We start from the raw sequence: 21,846 nt of genomic DNA on the forward strand, positions 1-21,846 counted from the left end.
ACCCAACAGAAGGCCCGGCCACAAAGGAGGTGCACAGTCTGCTGGAAGAAAGGACAAAGAAAGGATGTGAGATTCTATTGCCCAGACTGCCCCAGCAAACCAGCACTGTGTCTTGAAGACTGTTTCCGCAAACACCACACACAGCGTTTTTACTGGCGATAGGTGCTGGGTGAGTACACCCTTTTCATTCTTTGTGTGGTGTGTGTGAGAGTCTTATGGATCTGGACACTGTTGCTCTGCCTTAGACAGTGTGTGTGGTTGATCAAAACAGTAACAAGAGACTGCTACATAACCTGGTTGATGTTGTAGCACCTGCATGATGGAATGACAGTCCCTTTTTTTTTAAATTGCATTTTATGGAATTTCTGTGTCAGATTGAATCATTATATAAACCTGGGAGTGTAAAAAACAAAATCTTGGTTCAATTTCCTTTCATTTGATATATACTTTTATGCACTCATCTTCAGTACTTCTTGAAATATAAACAAATTAAGATCATCAGCATGTTTTTCTGGTTTTTCTGAAAATTTTCTCAGCATAGGCCATAGCAAAACGTACTAGCAGTGAAGGGGTTAAATGCTATTAAAGATGATTGTCAATACAGTTGTAGTTGCCTGATGTCCAGGGTGAAAAAAACAAAACAAAACAAAAAAAACTTGAAACATAATCACCCTGATATCAAACTACTCAGGCCTCACTCCCCTGCAGTTACCTACCTTGGCCAAGTTGGCGGGAGTCCTGGTCTGTTTGTTGCGTAGCGTGGGGTTGGCGCCGGCCTGTAGCAGGGTCAGCACAATGCTGGTGTGGGAGTGGTCCGTGGCTTCGTGCAGCGCCGTGTTGCCACTGTGGTTGAACAGGTTCACGTCAGCCCCTCTCTGAAACCAAAATGGGATGAAAAGTAACAGTCCATGCTCCATTTTATAGAGAGAAATGTACATATTTGCCAGACAAATGAGGTGTAAACATTCCCTGCTCCATTTTACCAGACACAAGGCATGGAAGTTAACATTCAAGCACGCACCCACATACACATACACGAACACATGCACTCTCACTCCCTCAACCACTTTCACACACGATCTCCATCCTTGTCAAGACGCTGGAGCTGTTGGTAATGCTGCATACAAACGACATGATCATCACTTCAGTTGTGACATTCAATGGATTTGCGCTTCCAGGCCATATACACTAATAATTCTTGTGTCTATGTTCCAGGATGATTTTACGCTAACTGATTATGTGACAATACTCATCATGACTGCAGTCAATAAACGTTAGTTTGATCACGATCTGAGCCGAAGTTCCAAAGATTCAGGCATCAGCTTATGGGAGTGAAATAACTGAACATTCACTGTCGCTGTTGGCTCTCTTGTGGCTGTATAATCTGTATTGCATGACGTCACTCTTATGTTTGTTTTAGTACAGAGAGAAACTACAAATTTTCCTGTGCCTTTGTCATATCGAAATTTAAAATTTACTTAAATTCTAAATCGTCTCACACCACATATATGTTCAGGAAAATTCTTGTTTTAAAGTTACAGGCAGACAAATATGTGGGTTTTTTCATGTGGCTGAATAATCTATATTTCATGACGTCACTCCTCCAACTGCCATACTTGTCTTCGTTTGAGCAGTGCAGAGAGAAAATACGAATTTTCCTGTGCCTCTTTCATATGGAAATTTAAAGATTATTCGGTTGTGCTTCATGTCCTGTGGCACCTCAAAGGCTGGAAACGATGGTACTATGCATGACACATCATGCACCTTCAATGAAATACACTACTTTTAATATCACCAACCTCATAGACACAGGAGGAGGAGGAATTCCATTTAATGCCCCATCACACATAGTGGTGACTGTAGACATCAATTCAAAGTATTTATTTTCAAATTTGAATATCTTTTTTTTTCTTCTTTTTTTTTTTTTTTTTTTTTAATGAATAAACTAAAAAGTAGGCGGAGCTGGAGAGGGAGTTGCATAATGAGGTGGGGGAAAACAGGGTATTGAATTTCATTCAATGTCCCATCACACATACTGGTGACTGTTGATATCAATTCAAAGTATTAATTTACAGTTTTGAATATCTCTTTTTTTTTCTTCTTCTTTTTTTTTTTTTTTTTTTTTAATGAATAAACAAACAGGTGAGCAGAGCTGGAGTGGGAGCTGCATCATGTTGGGGGAAACAGGGTATCATCACAGAGGGTGGAGTCAAAGATGAACACTTGAAACAAATATAAAAAAACAACTAAAGAAAACTAGGGACTTTGTAAATGGGAAGAAACTATGGATTTTGTAACAGGGAAGAAAACTATGCACCCTGTAAAAGGGAAGTCATTAATTCAACAAGAGAAATAAATGACAATGAATGTCCCAAAAGTAGAAAACAACAACAACAACAAACAAACAAAACAATCAATGCTCCCAGTGAGAAACGTATAAATACAGGACAGAACAAAACAAAACAACAAATAACCAAGGAGACATTTCCGTTCCTCACCTCCACCAGCAGTCTCACTCCCTCGCAGAAGCCGCTGGCGCTGCAAATGAGTAAGGGTGTGTCTCCGTTGATGTCTCGCATGTTCAGTCTGGCTCCTTTCTCCACCAACAGCCGCATTGTCTGCATGCAACAACAGTAGTCACCACCCAACAACAGTAGTCACCACCTTCTTCTTCTTCTTCTGCGTTCACTCGTATGCACACGAGTGGGCTTTTACGTGTATGACCATTTTTACCCCACCATGTAGGCAGCCATACTCCATTTTCGGGGGTGTGCATGCTGGGTATGTTCTTGTTTCCATAACCCACCGAACGCTGACATGGATTACAGGATCTTTAATGTGCGTATTTGATCTTCTGCTTGCATATACACACGAAGGGGGTTCAGGCACTAGCAGGTCTGCACATATGTTGACCTGGGAGATCGTAAAAATCTCCACCCTTTACCCACCAGGCGCCGTCACCGTGATTCGAATCCGGGACCCTCAGATTGACAGTCCAACGCTTTAACCACTCGGCTATTGCGCCCGTCAGTAGTCACCACCAACATCAGTGCAAACTAGACACTACCTTTTTCATTTCGCCTGCCCGATGCAGCTAGAAATGGCATGCATATAAGTCAGAACATGTATTTTTAATTAGACATTGCTCAAGCTCTTCCCAGGGCGGACAGACATCTACATACTCCCAACCCCTGTACACAACACCCTTTATAAACCACCAACCCACACTGCACACACCACAATGAACACATATATAGGCACACAGAGCCAACCAGCAGTTTTCTTTACCTTTCTTAAGGAAACACACATTTGAAGATTTGGGGTTTTTGGGGGGGCGGGAGTTTGTTTTGTTTTGTTTTGTTTGTTTTGTTTTGTTTTTTTGTTCTGTAGGCCAACATTCCTCCTCTGCATCTGCTTCAGGAAACGTACATAATCTCACTGCACTGTACATACACACACTACACCTGAACTCCCCCCACCTCAGGTCCACACACAAAAAGTTAACACACATTCCATGCCAACACCATCTATAGCCAAACACACAGCTCACACTTCAAAAGTCCAGAAAGAACCTACACACAAATCCCAACATACACAGACCACAGAATGCACACACAAGCCCCCAACACACACAGAATGCACACACACACACAAGCCCCAACAAACACAAAGCATGCCCCAACAAAAGAACACATACACAAATCCAAACACACACACACAAGCCCCCACCAAAAACACACGGAAGACCCAAAGAACACAACACACACAAGCCCCAACACACACATACATGTATACACACCCCAACACACACACACACACACACACAAGCCCCAACACACACATGTATACACACCCCAAAACACACACACACACACAAGCCCCAACACACACATATATGTATACATGTATACACACCCAAACACACACACACACACACACATGCCCCAACACACATACAGGTATACACACCCCAACAAACACACACACACAAAGCCCCAACACACACATACATGTGTACACACCCCAACACACACACACACACACACACACACACACACACACACACACACACACACACACACAGCGGTACCAGTAGTTTCCTCATGCAAGCAGAGATGTGCAGAGGAGTGAGGTTCTTGTGGTTCTGTGTGTTGACATGGGCCCCGTGGTCCAGGAACAACTGAACCATGTCGTCGTGCCCGTGCAGCACCGCCATGTGCAGAGGAGTGTAGCCAGACGTCGTCTTCACGTTCACGCTCAGCGCCTGGTGTGCTTTAACCTGCGCCTGCAGCACAACACCAACAAGCTGAAAATATCTCAAGGTCCAATCAGCACGTTTGGTTTATGGGCACCCTTTTTTTCAGATTTGAAGGTGATGGTGGTGGTTTTTCAGCAGCATATATGGTGCAGCGCAAATGGAGTCCCCATCTTGGAAACCACCTTGAAACTGAAACTGAACACACAGACGATAGTGACAATCACAGCTTTTGCTCTGAGTGATGGGGTGGAGTGGTGCCCTAGTGTTGACTAATCTGCCTAAGAAGCGAGAGAATCAGAGGGTGTAGGGTGGAATCGAATCCCATACTCGCCAGAAATTTCTCGCCCTCCACAAGACCTTGACTGTTAGTCTTTTGACACCAGTCATTAGGATGAGACAATAACCTAAGGTGCCGTGTGCAGCAAGCACTTAGCGCACATAAAAGAACCCACGGCAACAAAGAGTTTGTCCCTGGCAAAAATCAGTGGTAAAATCCACTTTAATATGCATGTACGCATGTTCTGACTGAATAACACAGGGAACAAATGACAAGCGCCCGAAGGCAAATGTCGGTCTGTTCTACCCAAGTAGGCAGCCTGTTGTGAAAGTGTTGTAGGGAACGCTTATAACCTGGTCTCTGACAAAAGATAAGTGCTGTATACATATAAAATAACTATCGATCACATTAAGACATGCCAAAACTAAGACCAAAAAAACGAAACTATCACAACCCTATGGTCCAGCCAATGCACATAAGGCATTATCGAACAATGTCAAAACTGCTCCCACAGAACCTGAAAAGATGAGACCTGGACAAGAAAATATGTAGTACTACAGTCATATCCATGCAATTTAAAACTGAAGTTTCTCAAATGCAAAAGTAAACACCACAAAGTAAATTTTCCTATCAGCAAATATCATTTTACTTGCAATATCAGCTTCAGTATCAGTTTCTCAACGAGACGTCACTATGTTCTGAGAAATTCACACACACACACACACACACACACACACACACACACACACACACACACATATATATATATATATGTATGCAATACTACATCTGCTAAGCAGAAACCTGACCAGCAGCATGAGTCAAGGCCCTTGAACCTTGAGGGGAAAATATAACATTAAAAATAAATGAATAATGTAATGCAATGCAATGTCATGTAATGTAATCTTATACAATATATAAAATAGAATAATAACAAAGAAAATGAAATAACACAAGTAAAAAAAAAAAATGTATAAACAAATGAATAAAGAAGAAAGAGAAGAAGAAGAAAAATGATAACAAATATTACCTAACAGATATCATCTAACCTCAAACACTTGAAAAAGTCACCAGCACAACCCCCCCCCCCCCCCCCCAAAACCCCCACCGCCACTCGCTGCACCAATCCCACCTTAGGACAAAAAAAACAGGGCATTTCACACACACACACACACACACACACACAAAGTGAAGAAAAAGGTAAATGCTGTACCTTTTGTATGGCTAAGCACTTGTGGCACTGACATAGGGGATGACACATATCCCCCAGAGAGCCTGTGGAGGACACAGAATCTTCCTCATCGGACCCTTGGCCTGCGCCGCTTTCTTTGATACCCAGGTAGAACTTCACCTGTATGCATTATACATATTACACATGTATATTACACAAGAATACACACACACACACACACACACACACACACACACACACTTACACACCACACATGCACAAAAAGCACCCACTCGGGTTCATGCACAAAAGCATCCAAGCAAGTTAACCCCTAGGCTGCCTATATGATGAGATAACTTGTCGTGGAAAGCATGTACGCTTCGCTGCCACAATGACGAGATAACTCGTCATCGAAATATTCTGACTTTTCCCTGCTTTGCATTCAGTTCGTTGACAAAAATGCTGATAGCTTTAGTTTGGGGAACCTTTCTAGATTCTATTCATAGCTAGAAACACCATCAACGTCATGAGGCAGTCCTTTATTTGAACGTTTTGGTTGGGTTACTGGCCACAGCCTTTGCCTGGCTCCTCTCCTCGCTCACTCAACAAAATGTCAGACTGACGCCATGCTTAAGACATGCGATCATGGCAAACTAAATCAACCAAAATTGTTTTCTTTAGCTGATGCTCAGAAAGAATTGAAGCGTAAATTCAAAGGAGAAGACAGTGGTGAACATTTATAGGACGATTTGATAGGAAATAAAGGGAGCAATCAAGAGAGTGGCCAAGATACGACTATCAGTGAGTGATGCCAGCTGTTCAGCTCTAGCAGACGACAGAAGTCACCCCAATTCAGCAGGGCACAGTGTGAGCGATTTTCTTAGCACTCAGCCAACGCGGTCTGATGAGAACTGGATAAATGACCTTGTGAGAGGGGTGAAGAGGAGGGGGGTGGAGACTGAGGGGGCATGGCCTCACATCCATATTATCACTTGCAGAAGTCAAAATGCATTGTGTATCTATTTCTTTTTCAATTTTTTTTTTATAGTGGTTGTTCTAGTATGATTTTGTGTGTGCAGATATCCATTTGTCCAGAAAATGATATTTTAGTGCAAATTACCTGACTAATGTTTGTAATGAACAAGTTGAAAATGTGACAAAAAACAAAACACTGATTTCAAAACAACAGCATGCCACTAAAAATATACAAAATGGGAAAACATCATGTGTTTTGTATTCTTTATTCATTTACCTTTCAGAAAATATATACTTTTATGGGTCTTTCTCCAATAACAAAGAGCACAGAATTTTTTGAAAATTTATACCCGTTTTTTGTGAAAAAAACCCTGGCAAATAGATTTCACTTAAATCTTATTTTCCTGGCAGCGAAAGGGTTAACACGCAAACACAAGCAAACTGCAAGAAATAAATTCAAAAATACCTTACTGCTTGTACAATATATATATATATATATATATATACTTTTTTTTTTACCTCTACAGTCTATATATTCATTTCTCTGTGTAAAATTCAGGCTGCTCTCCCCAAGGAGAGAGTGTCGCCACAGTATGGCAGCACCCTTATTTTGTTGGGGTTTTTTTTTCCCTTTTTTTTGTCTGCAAGTGTATTTGATTTACTATCAGAGTGAATCTATCTACATAATTTTGCCAGGGACAATCCTTCGATGCTGCAATCTGGAGAAGACAGGAGAAAATTACCCTCTTGCCATGCACTGTGTTGAACGACCAAGACTAATGATTATGCTAGAAAGGAAATTTTCTTCCTAAAATTATGTTTAAGTAACAGACTTACCATGACCCACTAGTGCAGACTCCGGCATGGGTCTGATACCTGTCCGGTGCAAACTACTACCCGCCTGTGCGGAGAAAAGTAGCTACAGCCAATAATCTCCCGAAGGTTACCTCCCCTTTGCACCCCTGACTAGTGCCCCCTTTTTCCGGCAGCCATCTCGACTCCTGCTCCTGTGCTAGAAAGTATTTTGTCTTGGGAAACACAGGCTTCATACAATACTGAACGTCTTCACGCTGTTTATCATCAAAACCAAATACATGTAATCTGCTAGAAAATAAATATAATCCTTTGTCTTGCTTCAAAGTCGCATCTCTACAAAAATGGAGAAAGTTTATAAAAAGTGTGGGTTGTAAACAAGACTCACTTTTGATAAAAGACACCTTTTATGAAAACTGAGTCTCATTTTACAACTCAGAGTTTTTATAAACTTCCACCACTCAACATCATTATCTACATATTTTTGTGTGCAGTTGAAAAAAAAAAAAAAAAAAAAAAGAATCCTCCCATTGATGCTGACCAGCTGGGTGTCTCCGGCCATGATGGCGCGGAACAGCTTCTCCCTCCTCTTCTTCAGCTGCAGGTCCTGCACCTCGTCCAGGGAGGCCGTCTCCACACGGCTCCAGCTGGCACAGTCCTCCATGTCCCCCCCGCTCCCCCCAACCGACAGCGACCCCCGCCGAGCAGGGTCACTGGTGGATGAGGAGGAGGAGGGCGTGCGGGTGGCTTTCCCTCCCTTCCCGCCGCCCTCTTCTACTGTTATGGAGGCCTGGAAAAGAAAGAATGAATTTTTGTGTCAACTTTTACATCTTGGTGGAACACAAAATGTATCCACTGCAGAGGGGAGTACAAGTGTCATGCTGGAGATGCATTCCTCTTTTGTTTGTTTTTTTCAGCTTTTTTTTTTTCCTCTCTCTCTCCTCCTCTCTTTCTGAACATTTTAGCTGTACACATTAACAGCCAACAAATCATCAAATTATGCTAAAACAAGGGTTGTTTTTTTTGTCATAGTTGTTTTTTTAACAAAAGATGCAATCTTCTTTGCAACCCCCAAGCAAATTTCTTTTGAAAGGAAATCATTTTGAGGTTAAAAACTGTGCATAGGGTATAATATCTTCTCCACTATAATCAAAATCTAGCCCAGAAAGTCAGGACAGCAGTTGTCTCCACCGCTGTTCTGATGGTCATTGTCGGACATGACTGACCAGACTATCAAACAGTACTTACAAACAACAGTGGCCGGAGTTCCAAGCCCTGCATGGAAGGGCCAGACTATCACACACTACTTACTACTACTTTTCTTGTTCGTTCGTGGGCTGCAACTCCCATGTTCACTCGTATGTACATGAATGGGCTTTTACATGCATGACCGTTTTTACCCCACCATGTAGGCAGCCATACTCCGTTTTCAGGGATGTGCATGCTGGGTATGTTCTTGGTTCCATAACCCAACAAATGCTGACATGGTTTACAGGATCTTTAACACGCATATTTGATCTTCTGCTTACGTACACACATGAAGGGGATTCAGGCACTAGCAGGTCTGCACATATGTTGACCTGGGAGATTGGAAAAATCTCCACCCTTTACCCACCAGGTGCTGTTACCGAGATTCGAACCCGTGACCCTCAAACCCTCAGATTGAAAGTCCAACACATTAACCATTTGGCTATTGTGCCCGTCGCACACGCAGTACTCACAAACGACAGTGGACGGAGTTCCAAGCCCTCAGTGGAGCTCTGCAGAATTCGCTGCACCTTGATGTTCTGGGCCAGGTGCACGGGGGACTGCTGCTTGCGGTTCTTGATGGTGGCGTTGGCACCGTTCTCCACCAGGGTCTTCACTATCACCTCTGCAACACACCACATTGTCAACATCACCCTTGCCCCCCCAAGGCGCCAAACCACATTTTATGATTTACGAAAAGAAAATGACAACGACAACAAAATAATACTTTTATTTTCTTTTTTTGACCTCCTAAAGTGGAGCATGGCTCCCTACATGGCACAGCAAAAACATTCATACATGTAAAAGCCCACTCTTACGTTACAGAAGTGAACATGGGAGTTGTAGAAATCCAAGGGATAACAATCTTCAACCATGCTGGAAGACCGGGAGAAACAAAGTATGCTGTTTTCCTTTAACTATCAACCATGAATTGCTGATGAAAATTGGATGTGAGAGTTGCGTCCTGTACAGTAACACAACCAAAGTCTCACGTCCCAGGGCAGGTAATGCGTTAAGCTTCTCGAAAGAAAATTTCTACTGTATATGTCATCCAGAATCTGAAAATCTTTACAAATAAAAACAGCAACAATACTTAGAATAAAAAAAACCCTTTTTTTCAAAGGCAAACTAAGATAAATTAATATGAAATCATGCTGAACACAAATCTATTGGCAAACAAACAAACAAACAAACAAAAATGCAGTCACGTGTTACACGTCAAATATGATTAAGTTTTACACACACACTGACAGACGCTTTCCTTTTTTCGACAGTACTTTATAACCATTTATAAATGTGCATCATGGACTTGTGCAACTTCCATTTACAAAAGTCCATAACCAACAAAATAATGTACCCATATCAAACACACACACACACACACACACACACACACACACACACACACACACACACACAGAGAAAAAGCAGACTTTCACTCACCATAACCCCACTTTGCAGCCAGATGTAGAGCTGTATCCCTCATCTCATTCATCGCATTCACCTGAAGTTTCCGTTCCACACCATCATAGAACACCAGCGCTTTCACACACTGCAAATAAATCAAATAAAGACATGATCCAAAATAAATGAATAAATAAATAAAGCACAGGTTTTTACTCTGACAGGCATTTCCATGGAAAAAATGTACAAAACTGGAATGATGGCCTGGTGATTATACACCTGCTTAGGAAGCGAGAGACTCTGGAGGTATGGGATAGAATCTTGCACTCACGATTTCTCTCCTCTCCACTGGACTCTAAGTGGTTGTGGTCTGGATGCTAGTCATTTGGATAAGATTGACTGATTCATTGATATTGATACTTATATAGCGCCTATCCTCGGTCGCATACCAAGCTCTAAGCGCTTTACAAACATGGGGTCATAACTATTTACAACATCCACAAACCTACACAGACTGGATCCCAGCCAAACACCAAAGCAATGTTCACACAGAAACACACAGACACACGCACATACACACACACACACACAACACACACACACACAATACCACTCATACCTCACACATCAAAATACAATACAATACAACACAATACAATCATAGTGGAAAGCAGGTATGCAAAGATTCAGTTTCTAAAGTAAAAAGTCATCTTTACGCACAGTCCTTTTCCCCATTCTGCACTGAAGTATTTACTCATCCTCCAAGTGTTCTCACAAAGATGCACATACATTCAATTAATCCAAACTGCAACTGAAACTTTTCAAGACTTCAACACCCCAAACACTTTTTAATGATAGAATACCACAAATGCTCCAACCAGAATTCTTTTTTTTTTATCAAAAATGGAGAATTTTTTTTTTTTAACCAAACCGCAGGCAAGTTACAAGATTTGTTGGGGATATAAACCTTCACCAGAATCATGCACACTCCATAAAGTGCCAAGTTCATTTTGGATCACTACTTCCATAAGGACATGATCCCAAACACAACAAAATTTGCAAAATTCAAACACAAGTCAAAACATTTCTATACTATTCTTGTTGCTTTAGTCAAGCCAACCACATAGGGCCGTATCAGGACTGTCAAACCATACAAATGCTCAACCACGTCAAGACAAAACTGTCATATCTACAAAAAAACACTAAGACAAACCCACATAACACAGTTCATGACATAGTATCCTAACCATTTAGCTCCTTATGGCAAATAAGACTAGGCCATGTTGAGGACGCTAGCCATTCTGCTTAATTTATCATCCCCAGATTACAAAAGATCAGAAAAAAAAGGAAAAAAAAACCAACAATACTTCAAAGCCAAACAAAAAATACAAAAAAAAGTCTGTACAGGCAAATAATACTGCAGAAAGGGCAGCTAGTGCCCATCCCAGTGTTTACATCTCACTACATAATCGCCAGAGCAAAACAGCACAGATGGTACATCACAGACTATGGAAAACAGAAAAAAATGTCGAGTCTTGCTTGAAAAAAGAAAGGGGAATGGACTGGGAAGACAGAAAAAGGAGACAACAGTGATGAAAGAAAAAAGTCAGAAACAAAGAGAGTGATAGAAAAGAGAACATTTCTAGCACAGAATTTCCAGAAGGCGGGAATGCTATTTATACTGAAAAGACTCCCGGCATCCCCACGGGGGAATTTCTATACTAAGACAGCGAAACACAAAAACAGAAGAAAAAAACAAAAGTGACAATTCCACTTTGTGACTCACATCTTCGTGGCCATTGACACAGCAGTGGTGAAGGGGAGTGTTGCCTTCGTTGTCTTTGGACATCACATCCGCTCCAAAGTGCAACAACAACAGCTGCAAGACAGTCAAATACACATCATAAGACAGTCACGCACTTTGCCTCAACTTGCATACAAACATAATATATATATATATATATAATATACAAGCAAAAATGAAGCAACTGACTGCACATGAAAATAAGAGTCTAATAATGAAACTTGACTGATCACCTGATGTTTTTAGAGCCTGAAAGAAAAAAAACACCTGTATCAGCATGTTAAAAGAAGCGTAAAAAAAATGTTAAGACATACAAAAAAATATATTCATAACGCAATTATCAACCATGCAAATGTCCTGATAACACTGCACACAGTATGATCAAGGCTTGGTTGACAAGACTGCCTAACCCACACTGGTTTTTGAAGAAAAAAAAAACATAAAATGAACAAGAGAGGCAAGGCCTTCAAGACTCACTTGTGATACACTGAAAAAAAAAATCCAAGCTTTTTATGTATTGTGTATGATTTCAAAATGTAATGTTTAAGATAAGAAAGATCAGTTTAAAGCGAATTAAGTCCCCTAGCATTAATTACAGAGTAATTTCCCTTCTTTACTAGCTGCACCAAAACGTTTGCAAAATAAATAAAACTTCCATGCTTAGCAAAAGAAGTTCCTGTTTGAATAAAAAATGATAATAATGACTGCTCTTGTTGTTGGGTGAGAATATCAGATCAAAGTGCCAAGTTTAGAGAATACAAAAAATATAAATGCAACAGTAAATACAGTTTGCATATAATTGGGCTTCATTTTTTTTTTTTTTTTTTGTGCCCGTCCCAGAGATGAAATATTGTTTTAAACAAGATGACTGGAAAGAACTGAATTTTTCCTATTTTTATGCCTAATTTGGTGTCAACTGACAAAGTATTTGCAGAGAAAATGTCAATGTTAAAGTTTACCACGGACACACAGACACACACACACACACACACAGACAACCGAACACCGGGTTAAAACATAGACTCACTTTGTTTACACAAGTGAGACAACAATAAGAATAAAAACTGCATACAAACAATAAAAAAACACAAAAAACATACCATTAATTAATGGGAATGAAGATAAAGCGTAAGGTGTAGGAGAGGCAGAGGAGAGATGGTCTTGCAGATCAGGATTCTGTTACATGTCTCTTTCTACTGGATGTAATACAATATTGTTACATAATGATGTTGGCTTCACTTTTTTTTTTTTTTAAGACAATACTGTTAGACTTCACAGAATATTTGGACGGTTGTTAAGATTCCAACAGTCAGTAAATCAAGAAGTCAAAAAGTTCTTACAGATTACAGTTAGGCCAATCACAGATTAGAGTTATACATATACATATATATATATATATATATATATATGGAGGATAAAAATGGTTCAGCAAGAAGAAAAAAATGGTCTGTTATAATTTTGTTGGGGATTGATAGAAGAAGCATTCTGTTGTACAGAACGGTTGCCAATGGCAGTCTGCTGAATAAGGAGATGTCATGGCAGAATCGTTTGGGCCTTGGACTTCTGATCCAGTGTTCACCAGTGATCAGGGTTCCAAGCCCTGTTTCAACATGGTGTTTTGTCCTTTCGGGGGAAGGTTGGAATGGAAAAAAAGGAGAGGATTGGGCCCCTGTCTTCCTCTGCTGAGCCACAAGCACAGCGGATATGAATTCACTATGGCCATAAAAAGCTGTAGGATCTTAAACCTTAACCGTCAACTGTATCAACAACCGAGGTTATTGTTGCTTATAGTTCAGCCGACCGACCGCACAGGGCCATATCAGGACTGCCAAACCACACAAATGCTCAACACAAAACTGTCACATCCATAAAAAAATAATTAATAATAGAAAAAAAAAAAAAATACAACAACAAAAACCACCAGGACAAACCCACAAAAACACAGTTCACGACACGTTACCCTAACCACTCAGCTCCTATGGGCTACTTCTCACAGTGATGACTGACCATAACATCCTGATAGCCCCTCTGACAGGCCAGGTGCAAGGGAGTCAAGCCAAGGTAGTCGGTGGCGTCCACCACAGCCCCACTCTGTATCAGCAAGTCAATCAGCTTCCCTTGTCCGTAGTAGGCAGCCATGTGGAGAGCTGACAACATCCACACGTCATGTACGATATTACCATTACATGTCTGTTGTGGTCAGGTCTTTGTATCAACCAACTTGCTTTATTATTTTTACATATTGTGATCGGGTCTTCATACCAACCAACTTGCTGTCTGATGATTTTTAAAACAGGCTTTTAGCCGGAGCAGATTTTTTTTTTTTTTTTTTTTTTTCTAAGGCAAGTGCAAGAGCAGAATCAAATGCAATCAAATGGGATAAATTCTGCCACAAACTTAAGGGTTGACATGTCTGCTATTGGTATATTTTTACCTGATGCATGTATACCTGATACAAACAAATGCAAACAGTAACATGTCTTATTTATTTCCTTTTTTTTCTTTGAAGCAGTAGCAAAGATTTATTAGCCACGATATTTTAAGCCAAAGCAAAAGGAAAACCTCACAGAACAAAGTTTCAGTTTTAGTTTCTCAAGGAGGCGTCACTGCATTTGGACAAATCCATATACGCTACACCACATCTGCTAGGCAAATGCCTGACAACTGCATAACCCAACATGCTAGTCAAGCCTTGAATAATTTTCATACCTATCACAATGGATTTTTTCTACATAATTTTTTTCAGAGGACAATGCTTTTGTTCCCATGGGTTCTTTTTCAGTGCATGAAGTGCATACTGCACACTGAACCTCAGTTTGTCATCTCATCTGAATGAGCAGACGCTCAGTTTGATTTTCCAGTCAAACTTGGGAGGAAGGCGACAGAATGGTCAAGATGCCTATCTGCCATTACAATGTCCATCAGGATATGGGTTTGAATCCTGCTCTCACTGAACATAAACACGCAAACTCATCAGGCATAACAAAGGGCTCTCTATTTCTCTTCATTACAGAGAAATTTAAACAGCCCCTATCAGTTGTCTCTGAAGGGATCAAACCTTACTCACCCACCTTTTTGGTTATCTTTTTATTTTTCCACCTTTTTATTTTTCTTTTCTTTAATGACTTTAAAAATATTTGTGTTAGGTCACTTCTTCAAGATAGAAAAAGCTGTATATGTGTTTAATGATTCAAAAACATATTTTTGTTAGGTCATTTCTTCAAGATAGGAAAGCTGTATAAGTGTACATTATTTAATCTTTTTTTTTAAAGCTTTTAAAGCTTTTTTTCCTCCTGTGGTAGGATCTCAATATCTGACAAATGTGTTGGGTTTATGCGAGGGTCAGACATCTTTTCCTTCTTTCATCTTTAGATTTTCTTTCCTTTTTTTTTTTAATACAGCAGTGGTGTCACGGGTAAATGGATCAGTCTGCATGCTTTCATGATGCATGCCTCCAGGAAACTGAAACAGAAACAGAAAACTCTTCAGCTGCCATCACTTCCACCACCATCATCACCGGAGATGCCAACCCCCTCTAAGTATTTGTTGGAACAATCAGGAAATTTGGTTGGAACATTCTGAGTTTGGTAGGGACACTCAGACTTCAAACCACATCAGCAAAAGTACATTTATCTACTGGGCACAGACGTTATCTGGCTGAGTTGCAACTTGATTTAGCCACAATCTCTCTTGTTTGGGCAAAAAATTAAGCTGACTGGTCCACTCAATGCTGTTTCAATGTAAACATGCATGTGATTAGTATCATCACGTGAGACCAAGGTTAGCAGTGACTGCCCTGGCCTTGTGATCGATAGGTCTGGAATGTCTGGGTAATGTTACGACAGGAAAGCATGTGCCCATGCTATGTAGTCAAAAATGAACTCCTCAGAACAATTTTGACGTTGGCGTTGGAACAAACTGCGATCGAGCGTAACAAAATACGGCGAAATAATAACAGTTGGCATCTCTGCAGATGAATGTCCCTGTAGCACAGGTACACAAACCCAAGAACATAATCTCCAACACGGCCCCACTTATGAGGATCTACAACGCCAGACCTGGCCCAGTGGAGTAGAGCTACAGGCACAGCTTTGGGGTGAACAGACTGACCTGGAGAAAACTGAGGGCTTTGTCAGGGCGACAAAGCTTCAAGCCTGCATCCCAACAATACTGAACGTTGAAGAAGAAGAAGGAGGAGGAGGCATCTGTGCATCACCTGTGTATCCCCTGTTGTCGCGTGTGAAGGCGGTGACCAGGCTGTAGTCATGACGGGCGGTGGACAGCACCTTGTCACACCTGTCGCAGGAGCACAGCGGATGGCACAGCTCCAGGTGCACCTTCTCGCTCGAGCGCTGAGGTCGCCGCAGCATCTGTAGCACCGCCTCCTCCTTCCCCTCCTGCACGCTCTGTCAACAGGTGTGGGTGTGGGGGAGAGGGGGCAGGGGTGGAAAGGAAAATGAAACGTGTATTCGGTTCAGGCCTGTTCTTGTGTATGAGTGTGTGTGTGTGTGTATGTGTGTGTGTGTGTGTGTACTAAAACAGGATTGCATAAGCATTAACAGGGTTTCAGGCTGAAAAGGAAACAGAAAGATGCAAGAGAGAAGCAGTGAGCAGAGAGGGAGGGTTGGTAGGGGTTGAGAGGTGGAGGGTGGGCGGGGGTGGGAGTAGCAGGAAAAGGGGGCGGCTTACCCTGAAAAATTCATCAGTGACAGAAGAAGAGCTGTCCTGTCTGCTCAAGTCCGCCCCGTCTGAGGCAGCATCTGACTGTCCCGGGCTCAAGTCCAGAAAGGCCCAGCCCTCACGCTGACCAAACCGCAACACCACCAGAACATCATACATATTGTCAGAAACATACAGAAAACTATATGATACCTACAACAAAACAACAACGACAGAAATTCACATTGATAAAAGTATAAAGAAATGTAGGATACCTGTAACTGAACAACAATAACAGAAATTCACATTGTTCAAAGTACAAAGAAATGTATATCTTTAACAAAACAACAACAGAAATTTATGTTATTAAAAGTACAACGAAATGTATGATACATACAGCAAAACAACAATAACAGAAATTTATGTTCTTAAAAGTAAAAAAAAAAAAAATGAAGGATATGAAAACAGAACAACAGAAATTCATGTCAAAGTACAAATAAATCTAGAATACCTGTTATGGAACAATAATGACAGAAATTCACGTATCTAGAATTGTAGGATGCCTACAACAAAACAACATTTACAGAAATTCATGCTGTCTTTCTTTATGCATATTCTGCCTCAAAGTCATGAAGTTCCCGTGTTTCTAAGACAGCCGAGTTTTTATACTAGTTTCAATGGGATAAATGTGACTAAAAAAAAATGTTCACAAAAAGAAATCCAGAAAACCACCACCAGACAAACAGTTCCATGCAGTGAGGACGTTCACCTTGGGCTTGTTGATCTTGATGTCCTCAGAGATGTAGCCGCTCTTTATGTGCTCCAGAGCCGCCTCCACCGAGGCCAGGTAGAAACCAAACTCGTCATCGTCAGACGATTTGGCCAGGTGAAAGTGCCTCATGTACACCAAGTTAGCCATCCTGGTCAACACACAACAATCATGCAGACCTGTTTACCCCCCAAACAAATGTATTACTCTTTTTTGTCACAACAGATTTCTCTGTGTGAAATTCGGGCTGCTCTCCCCAGGGAGAGTATGTCGCTACACTGTGTGCGCCACCCATTGATTTTTTTTTTTTTTTTTGTATTTTTTCCTGCCTGCAGTTTTTTTCTTTTGGATTTTTCTACAGAATTTTGCCCGGGACAACTCTTTTGTTGTCATGGGTTCTTTTACGTGCACTAAGTACATGCTGCACATGGGATCTCGGTTTATGGTCTCATCCAAATGACTAACGTCCAGACCACTACTCTTGGTCTAGTGGAGGGGGAGAAAATACTGGCAACTGTGCCGGGATTCGAACCAATGCGCTCAAATTCTCTCACCTCCTAGGCAGATGCATTACCTCTAGGCCATCACTCCATGAGATACGAGTAGCTTGGATGGGCAAAAAGTGTAGTTTCAGAGTAGCAAAGTGTAGTATTTTTTTTTAGATGAGCATTTTTTTACTGCCAAATTTGACATAAATATTACATTAGTATGGCCCCTTCTTTGACGACACCAGACAAGGGTATTTCTGGTGATACAAACCGATACACTTTTGCTCCACCTTTCTTTATTTCTTGCAATCTGACTTTGATGTTGAAGGCTGCACAATCTGATTCTTTTTCGGAAGTTTTGTGCTGTAGTTTTTTTGTCCACCATTTTGGATGGTGAAAGAGAGACGCGTTCAGTTAACATGCTTGTGCTTGGGCACGCAACTGCTTCAAGCACTTATTATGAGAACACTTGCGGGCGGTGATGGAGAATAAAACAAAGAAATGCAATCCCATGAGATGAAAAATGTGTGCCACCTGTTGGAGAGAGAAATAAACATGGATCTATGTTTGGACCGCATCAGGAGCGAATTGCGTAACTGGCAACGAGGCATTCACGGAGTTTTATGTATTGAAGAGTAGCAGAGGAGAATGCTACACCTAAGTATAGCATAAACAGGTCTGAACATGCTGTGAAGTGAAGTGGTAGCGTGTCTGCTAAGGTAGTGACAGAATCTGAGCGCACAGGATTGAATCCCATACTCACCAGTACTTTCTCCCCCTCCACTAGACCTTTCGCAGTGGTCTGGACACCAGTCATTCAGGTGAGACGATAAACCGAGGTCTCGCATGCAGCAGGCACTTTGCGCACATAAAAGAACCCCTGGCAAAAAAAAGGGTTGTCCCTGGAAAACTTCTCAACCACTCTAATATACATGCCTGTGCATGCACGTGACTGAAAACCTGACTGAACAATGAAATGAATGATAGAGCACATACAGGCAGCAGCACTCAGCTGCCTCTACCCAGGCAGGCAGCCTGTTGCACAAATGACTCTGTAAAGTGCAAGAGTTTGGTCTCTGACCAAGGATAGGCGCTATACAAGTACCGATGACAAAAAATAATGGCGCAGATTTGACATCCCATAAATGGTGTATCTTAACCCTTTGAGTGCCTGAGGACAGAAATTTCCGTCCTTTTCCAGTGTGCAAAAAAAAAGTGCCCAAGGATGGAAACTTCTGTCTGCGTCTTTGCTGGAATTTTCAAATCACAAAATGATTAAATTCATGTGAAACTGTCTTAACTCGATAGTGTGTTAATATTCCTTTCAGGAAAGTATAGGTTATATATATATTCGTTAGTAGTCTGCGTGCAAGAATCTTTTTTTTTTTTTTTTTTTAATAAACATTTCTCTACATCCCTTGACAAACAGTTGTCATTAAGTATACTATAGTTCTGGCACTGGAAAAGGTTAAAAATAAAATAAATACATTTTTAAAAACTCTAAAAACTCACCAGTTAGGGATTTCAGACTTGATGATCAGAAAAATGAGAATGGGCAGAAAATCGTCTGTCGTCATCATGGCGGTGCTGTCTGCACACAAACAAACAAAAACAAAAACCCAAAGATTAGCAGAACCTGGGAAACAAACTCTCTGCTGTCATCAGCCATCTGTCCAGTATCATCAGTAATGAAGGCACATTTTCGAACAGAAATTCGCTATAAGAGTAACTGCGTTCACAAAGGAAGGAAGAAATTCTATTTAACTCATTCAACCCTGTGCCCCAGCATTGCCAGGGCATCAAAATCCATTTCATTTAAATGGTTTCTATGTTCTTACATTATGCTCACTGCAAGCAAAGGTAACTACCTTCCACAGTGTTTCCAGCCAAGTCGACACTTTGAAGGAAAAACCAGTCATTTTCAGTATATTTTCTGAGTTTTTCCCGATCTTAAAGGCAGAGAAGCCTGCCAAGGCTGTAAACTGACCAAGGGTTGAATGGGTTAATGTCCCATGACACATTCTTGTGATTATCATTTAGAAATATATAAAAAATAAAGGTGGGAAAAGAGTTGGGAATAACTTCTCAAGGTGAGCATGGGGAAACAGGATTGATGGACAGTGGAATCAAAGATGAATAACTGAAATAAAAAATACAAGTACAATTTGAGAAAATTACTCAATGGACTACGTAAATGGGAAGTTGTTATTTCACCCAGAGAAGTAACTAATAATGAATCTAAAAAGTCAAACACATCAACGTTCCCAGTTACAATAGATGACACACTTAGGTATCATTAAATAAAAAGAAAGAAGACTGATTCAGTGAATGTTTAGAGCATGGATTCTCACTCAAGTTTCCGGAGCTGGAATCCTGGTTTCGGTGTATGCAAACCTGCTAATGCATGAACCCCAAACATCTGTAACTCATGCAGAAGATCAAATACACACGTAAAGATCCTGTAATCCATGTCAGCGTTCGCTGGTTTATCAAAACAAGAACATATCCAGCTTGCAAATGGTGCATGGTGGGGTAAAAATGGTCACTACTGCATACATAAAAAGCTGATTTGTACATATGAGTATGCGTCCCACACCCACATACCATCGCTTTTGCCTGACTGCTTCAGAGGGCGGGTGAGGGCAGTGACCACACGTTTGATGCAGAACAGACGTCCCATGGGGGAGCTGAATCTGTTCAGTCCCGCAAGCTCTTTCTTTGCCGGTGGAAGGTTTTGGCTGGCGTCAGAAAAAAACAACAACAACAGATCAGTCATTTAGTAAGTGATGTCTTCAAATTAAACTTTTACCTTCACTGTCCCAGACCTTCCCTGCAATAGTCCCCAGCAAACCTGCACGTGGTGAGGAGTGCCTCTTGTGAATCTTTGTTCCTATAGCCATGCCACCATGATCATCAATAGCCACCATAGTCACCATTACAATTAGCTAATCACAGCCATTATAATCATCAACTTTCTCTGTACAAATGACAAGATATGCATCAATGCCAGCATTTCAAAGATGCTGATGTCATGATCATTGAAATGTCACAGATGAATGGATCTTACGTACACTGATAAGGTGGATGAAGAAAATATATAACCCTATTTCTAGTGAAGAAAACAGTCTGGTGGGCCTTTCAGGAACATTGGCATCAGATGGAGTTTGTGTAGGGGAAGGAACGGAAGAAAACTGACTGTTCTCAGTGAGTTATTGCTAACAATAAGAACAGGGAAGACTGAACAGGTTCCCTCTTGCATCATACAATGCCAGGGTATGTTTACATACATCCACTCTCCTAAGAGAGAAAAATACCATTTTCACGCATGCACAAATACAACCCTACAAACATAAAAATAAAACTAACATTCCTTCCAGTGTTATAACCAAGATTTCTTTTTATTTAATGTTAAAAATTTTAAATACCATAGTCCATAGTCCAGTGTATCGCCTACTTAACGCTTATAACTCAAATTTCTTTAAAACTGGTATAAAGCTGGTGCAACTACTTTTAAACTTCCACAAACAAGTGCATCACTTATTCAAATCAAACCTTGCAACACACTGATCATTGAAATATGTGCAGAACGAGTTGAGAGAGAAAATAATCAAAACCAACACAAAAACAAAATAATCAGAATCAAAACCTCATTCACAATGTATGGGAAGTACATAGACAAGCGCATCACTTACTCAAATCAAACCTTGCAACACACTGATCATTGAAATAGGTACAGAACAAGCTGAGAGAGAAAATAATCAAAACCAACACAAAAACAAAATAATCAGAATCAAAACCTCATTCACAATGTATGGGGAAAAAAAAACCCAAAAAACAATAATCTACATCTTACCTGAAAATCTTCCTGATGCCAATGTCTTGCAGCTGAAGGGAGGACAGATTGCGGGTCATCTTGTTGATCTCCGAGTCTTCGTTGGCCATCAGCGCAGTCACCACACGGAACAGGCGAGTGTGAACTG

General features: G+C 40.9%; 1 protein-coding gene across 5 annotated transcripts in view; it reads right to left on the reverse strand.

The window, feature by feature from the left end:
* The window catches only part of LOC143300465 (ankyrin repeat domain-containing protein 27-like), a 69,757-nt gene that overhangs the window by 26,320 nt on the left and 21,591 nt on the right, over window positions 1-21,846 (reverse strand). For all 5 annotated transcript variants that reach the window (XM_076614167.1, XM_076614166.1, XM_076614165.1 and 2 more), the window contains 15 exons: window positions 21,720-21,846; window positions 20,471-20,604; window positions 19,379-19,457; window positions 17,379-17,529; window positions 16,640-16,753; window positions 16,167-16,356; window positions 13,958-14,097; window positions 11,933-12,025; window positions 10,186-10,294; window positions 9,216-9,367; window positions 8,036-8,284; window positions 5,749-5,886; window positions 4,091-4,285; window positions 2,499-2,618; window positions 717-875 (listed from right to left, as the gene is read on the reverse strand). The exon at window positions 21,720-21,846 is cut by the window's right edge and continues 16 nt beyond it. In XM_076614167.1, coding sequence (XP_076470282.1) covers window positions 717-875; window positions 2,499-2,618; window positions 4,091-4,285; window positions 5,749-5,886; window positions 8,036-8,284; window positions 9,216-9,367; window positions 10,186-10,294; window positions 11,933-12,025; window positions 13,958-14,097; window positions 16,167-16,356; window positions 16,640-16,753; window positions 17,379-17,529; window positions 19,379-19,457; window positions 20,471-20,604; window positions 21,720-21,846 — 2,150 coding nt within the window. The remainder of the gene's footprint in view (window positions 1-716; window positions 876-2,498; window positions 2,619-4,090; window positions 4,286-5,748; window positions 5,887-8,035; window positions 8,285-9,215; window positions 9,368-10,185; window positions 10,295-11,932; window positions 12,026-13,957; window positions 14,098-16,166; window positions 16,357-16,639; window positions 16,754-17,378; window positions 17,530-19,378; window positions 19,458-20,470; window positions 20,605-21,719) is intronic.

Source organism: Babylonia areolata, chromosome 26 (assembly GCF_041734735.1).
Source record: "Babylonia areolata isolate BAREFJ2019XMU chromosome 26, ASM4173473v1, whole genome shotgun sequence".
NCBI lineage: Eukaryota > Metazoa > Mollusca > Gastropoda > Neogastropoda > Buccinidae > Babylonia > Babylonia areolata.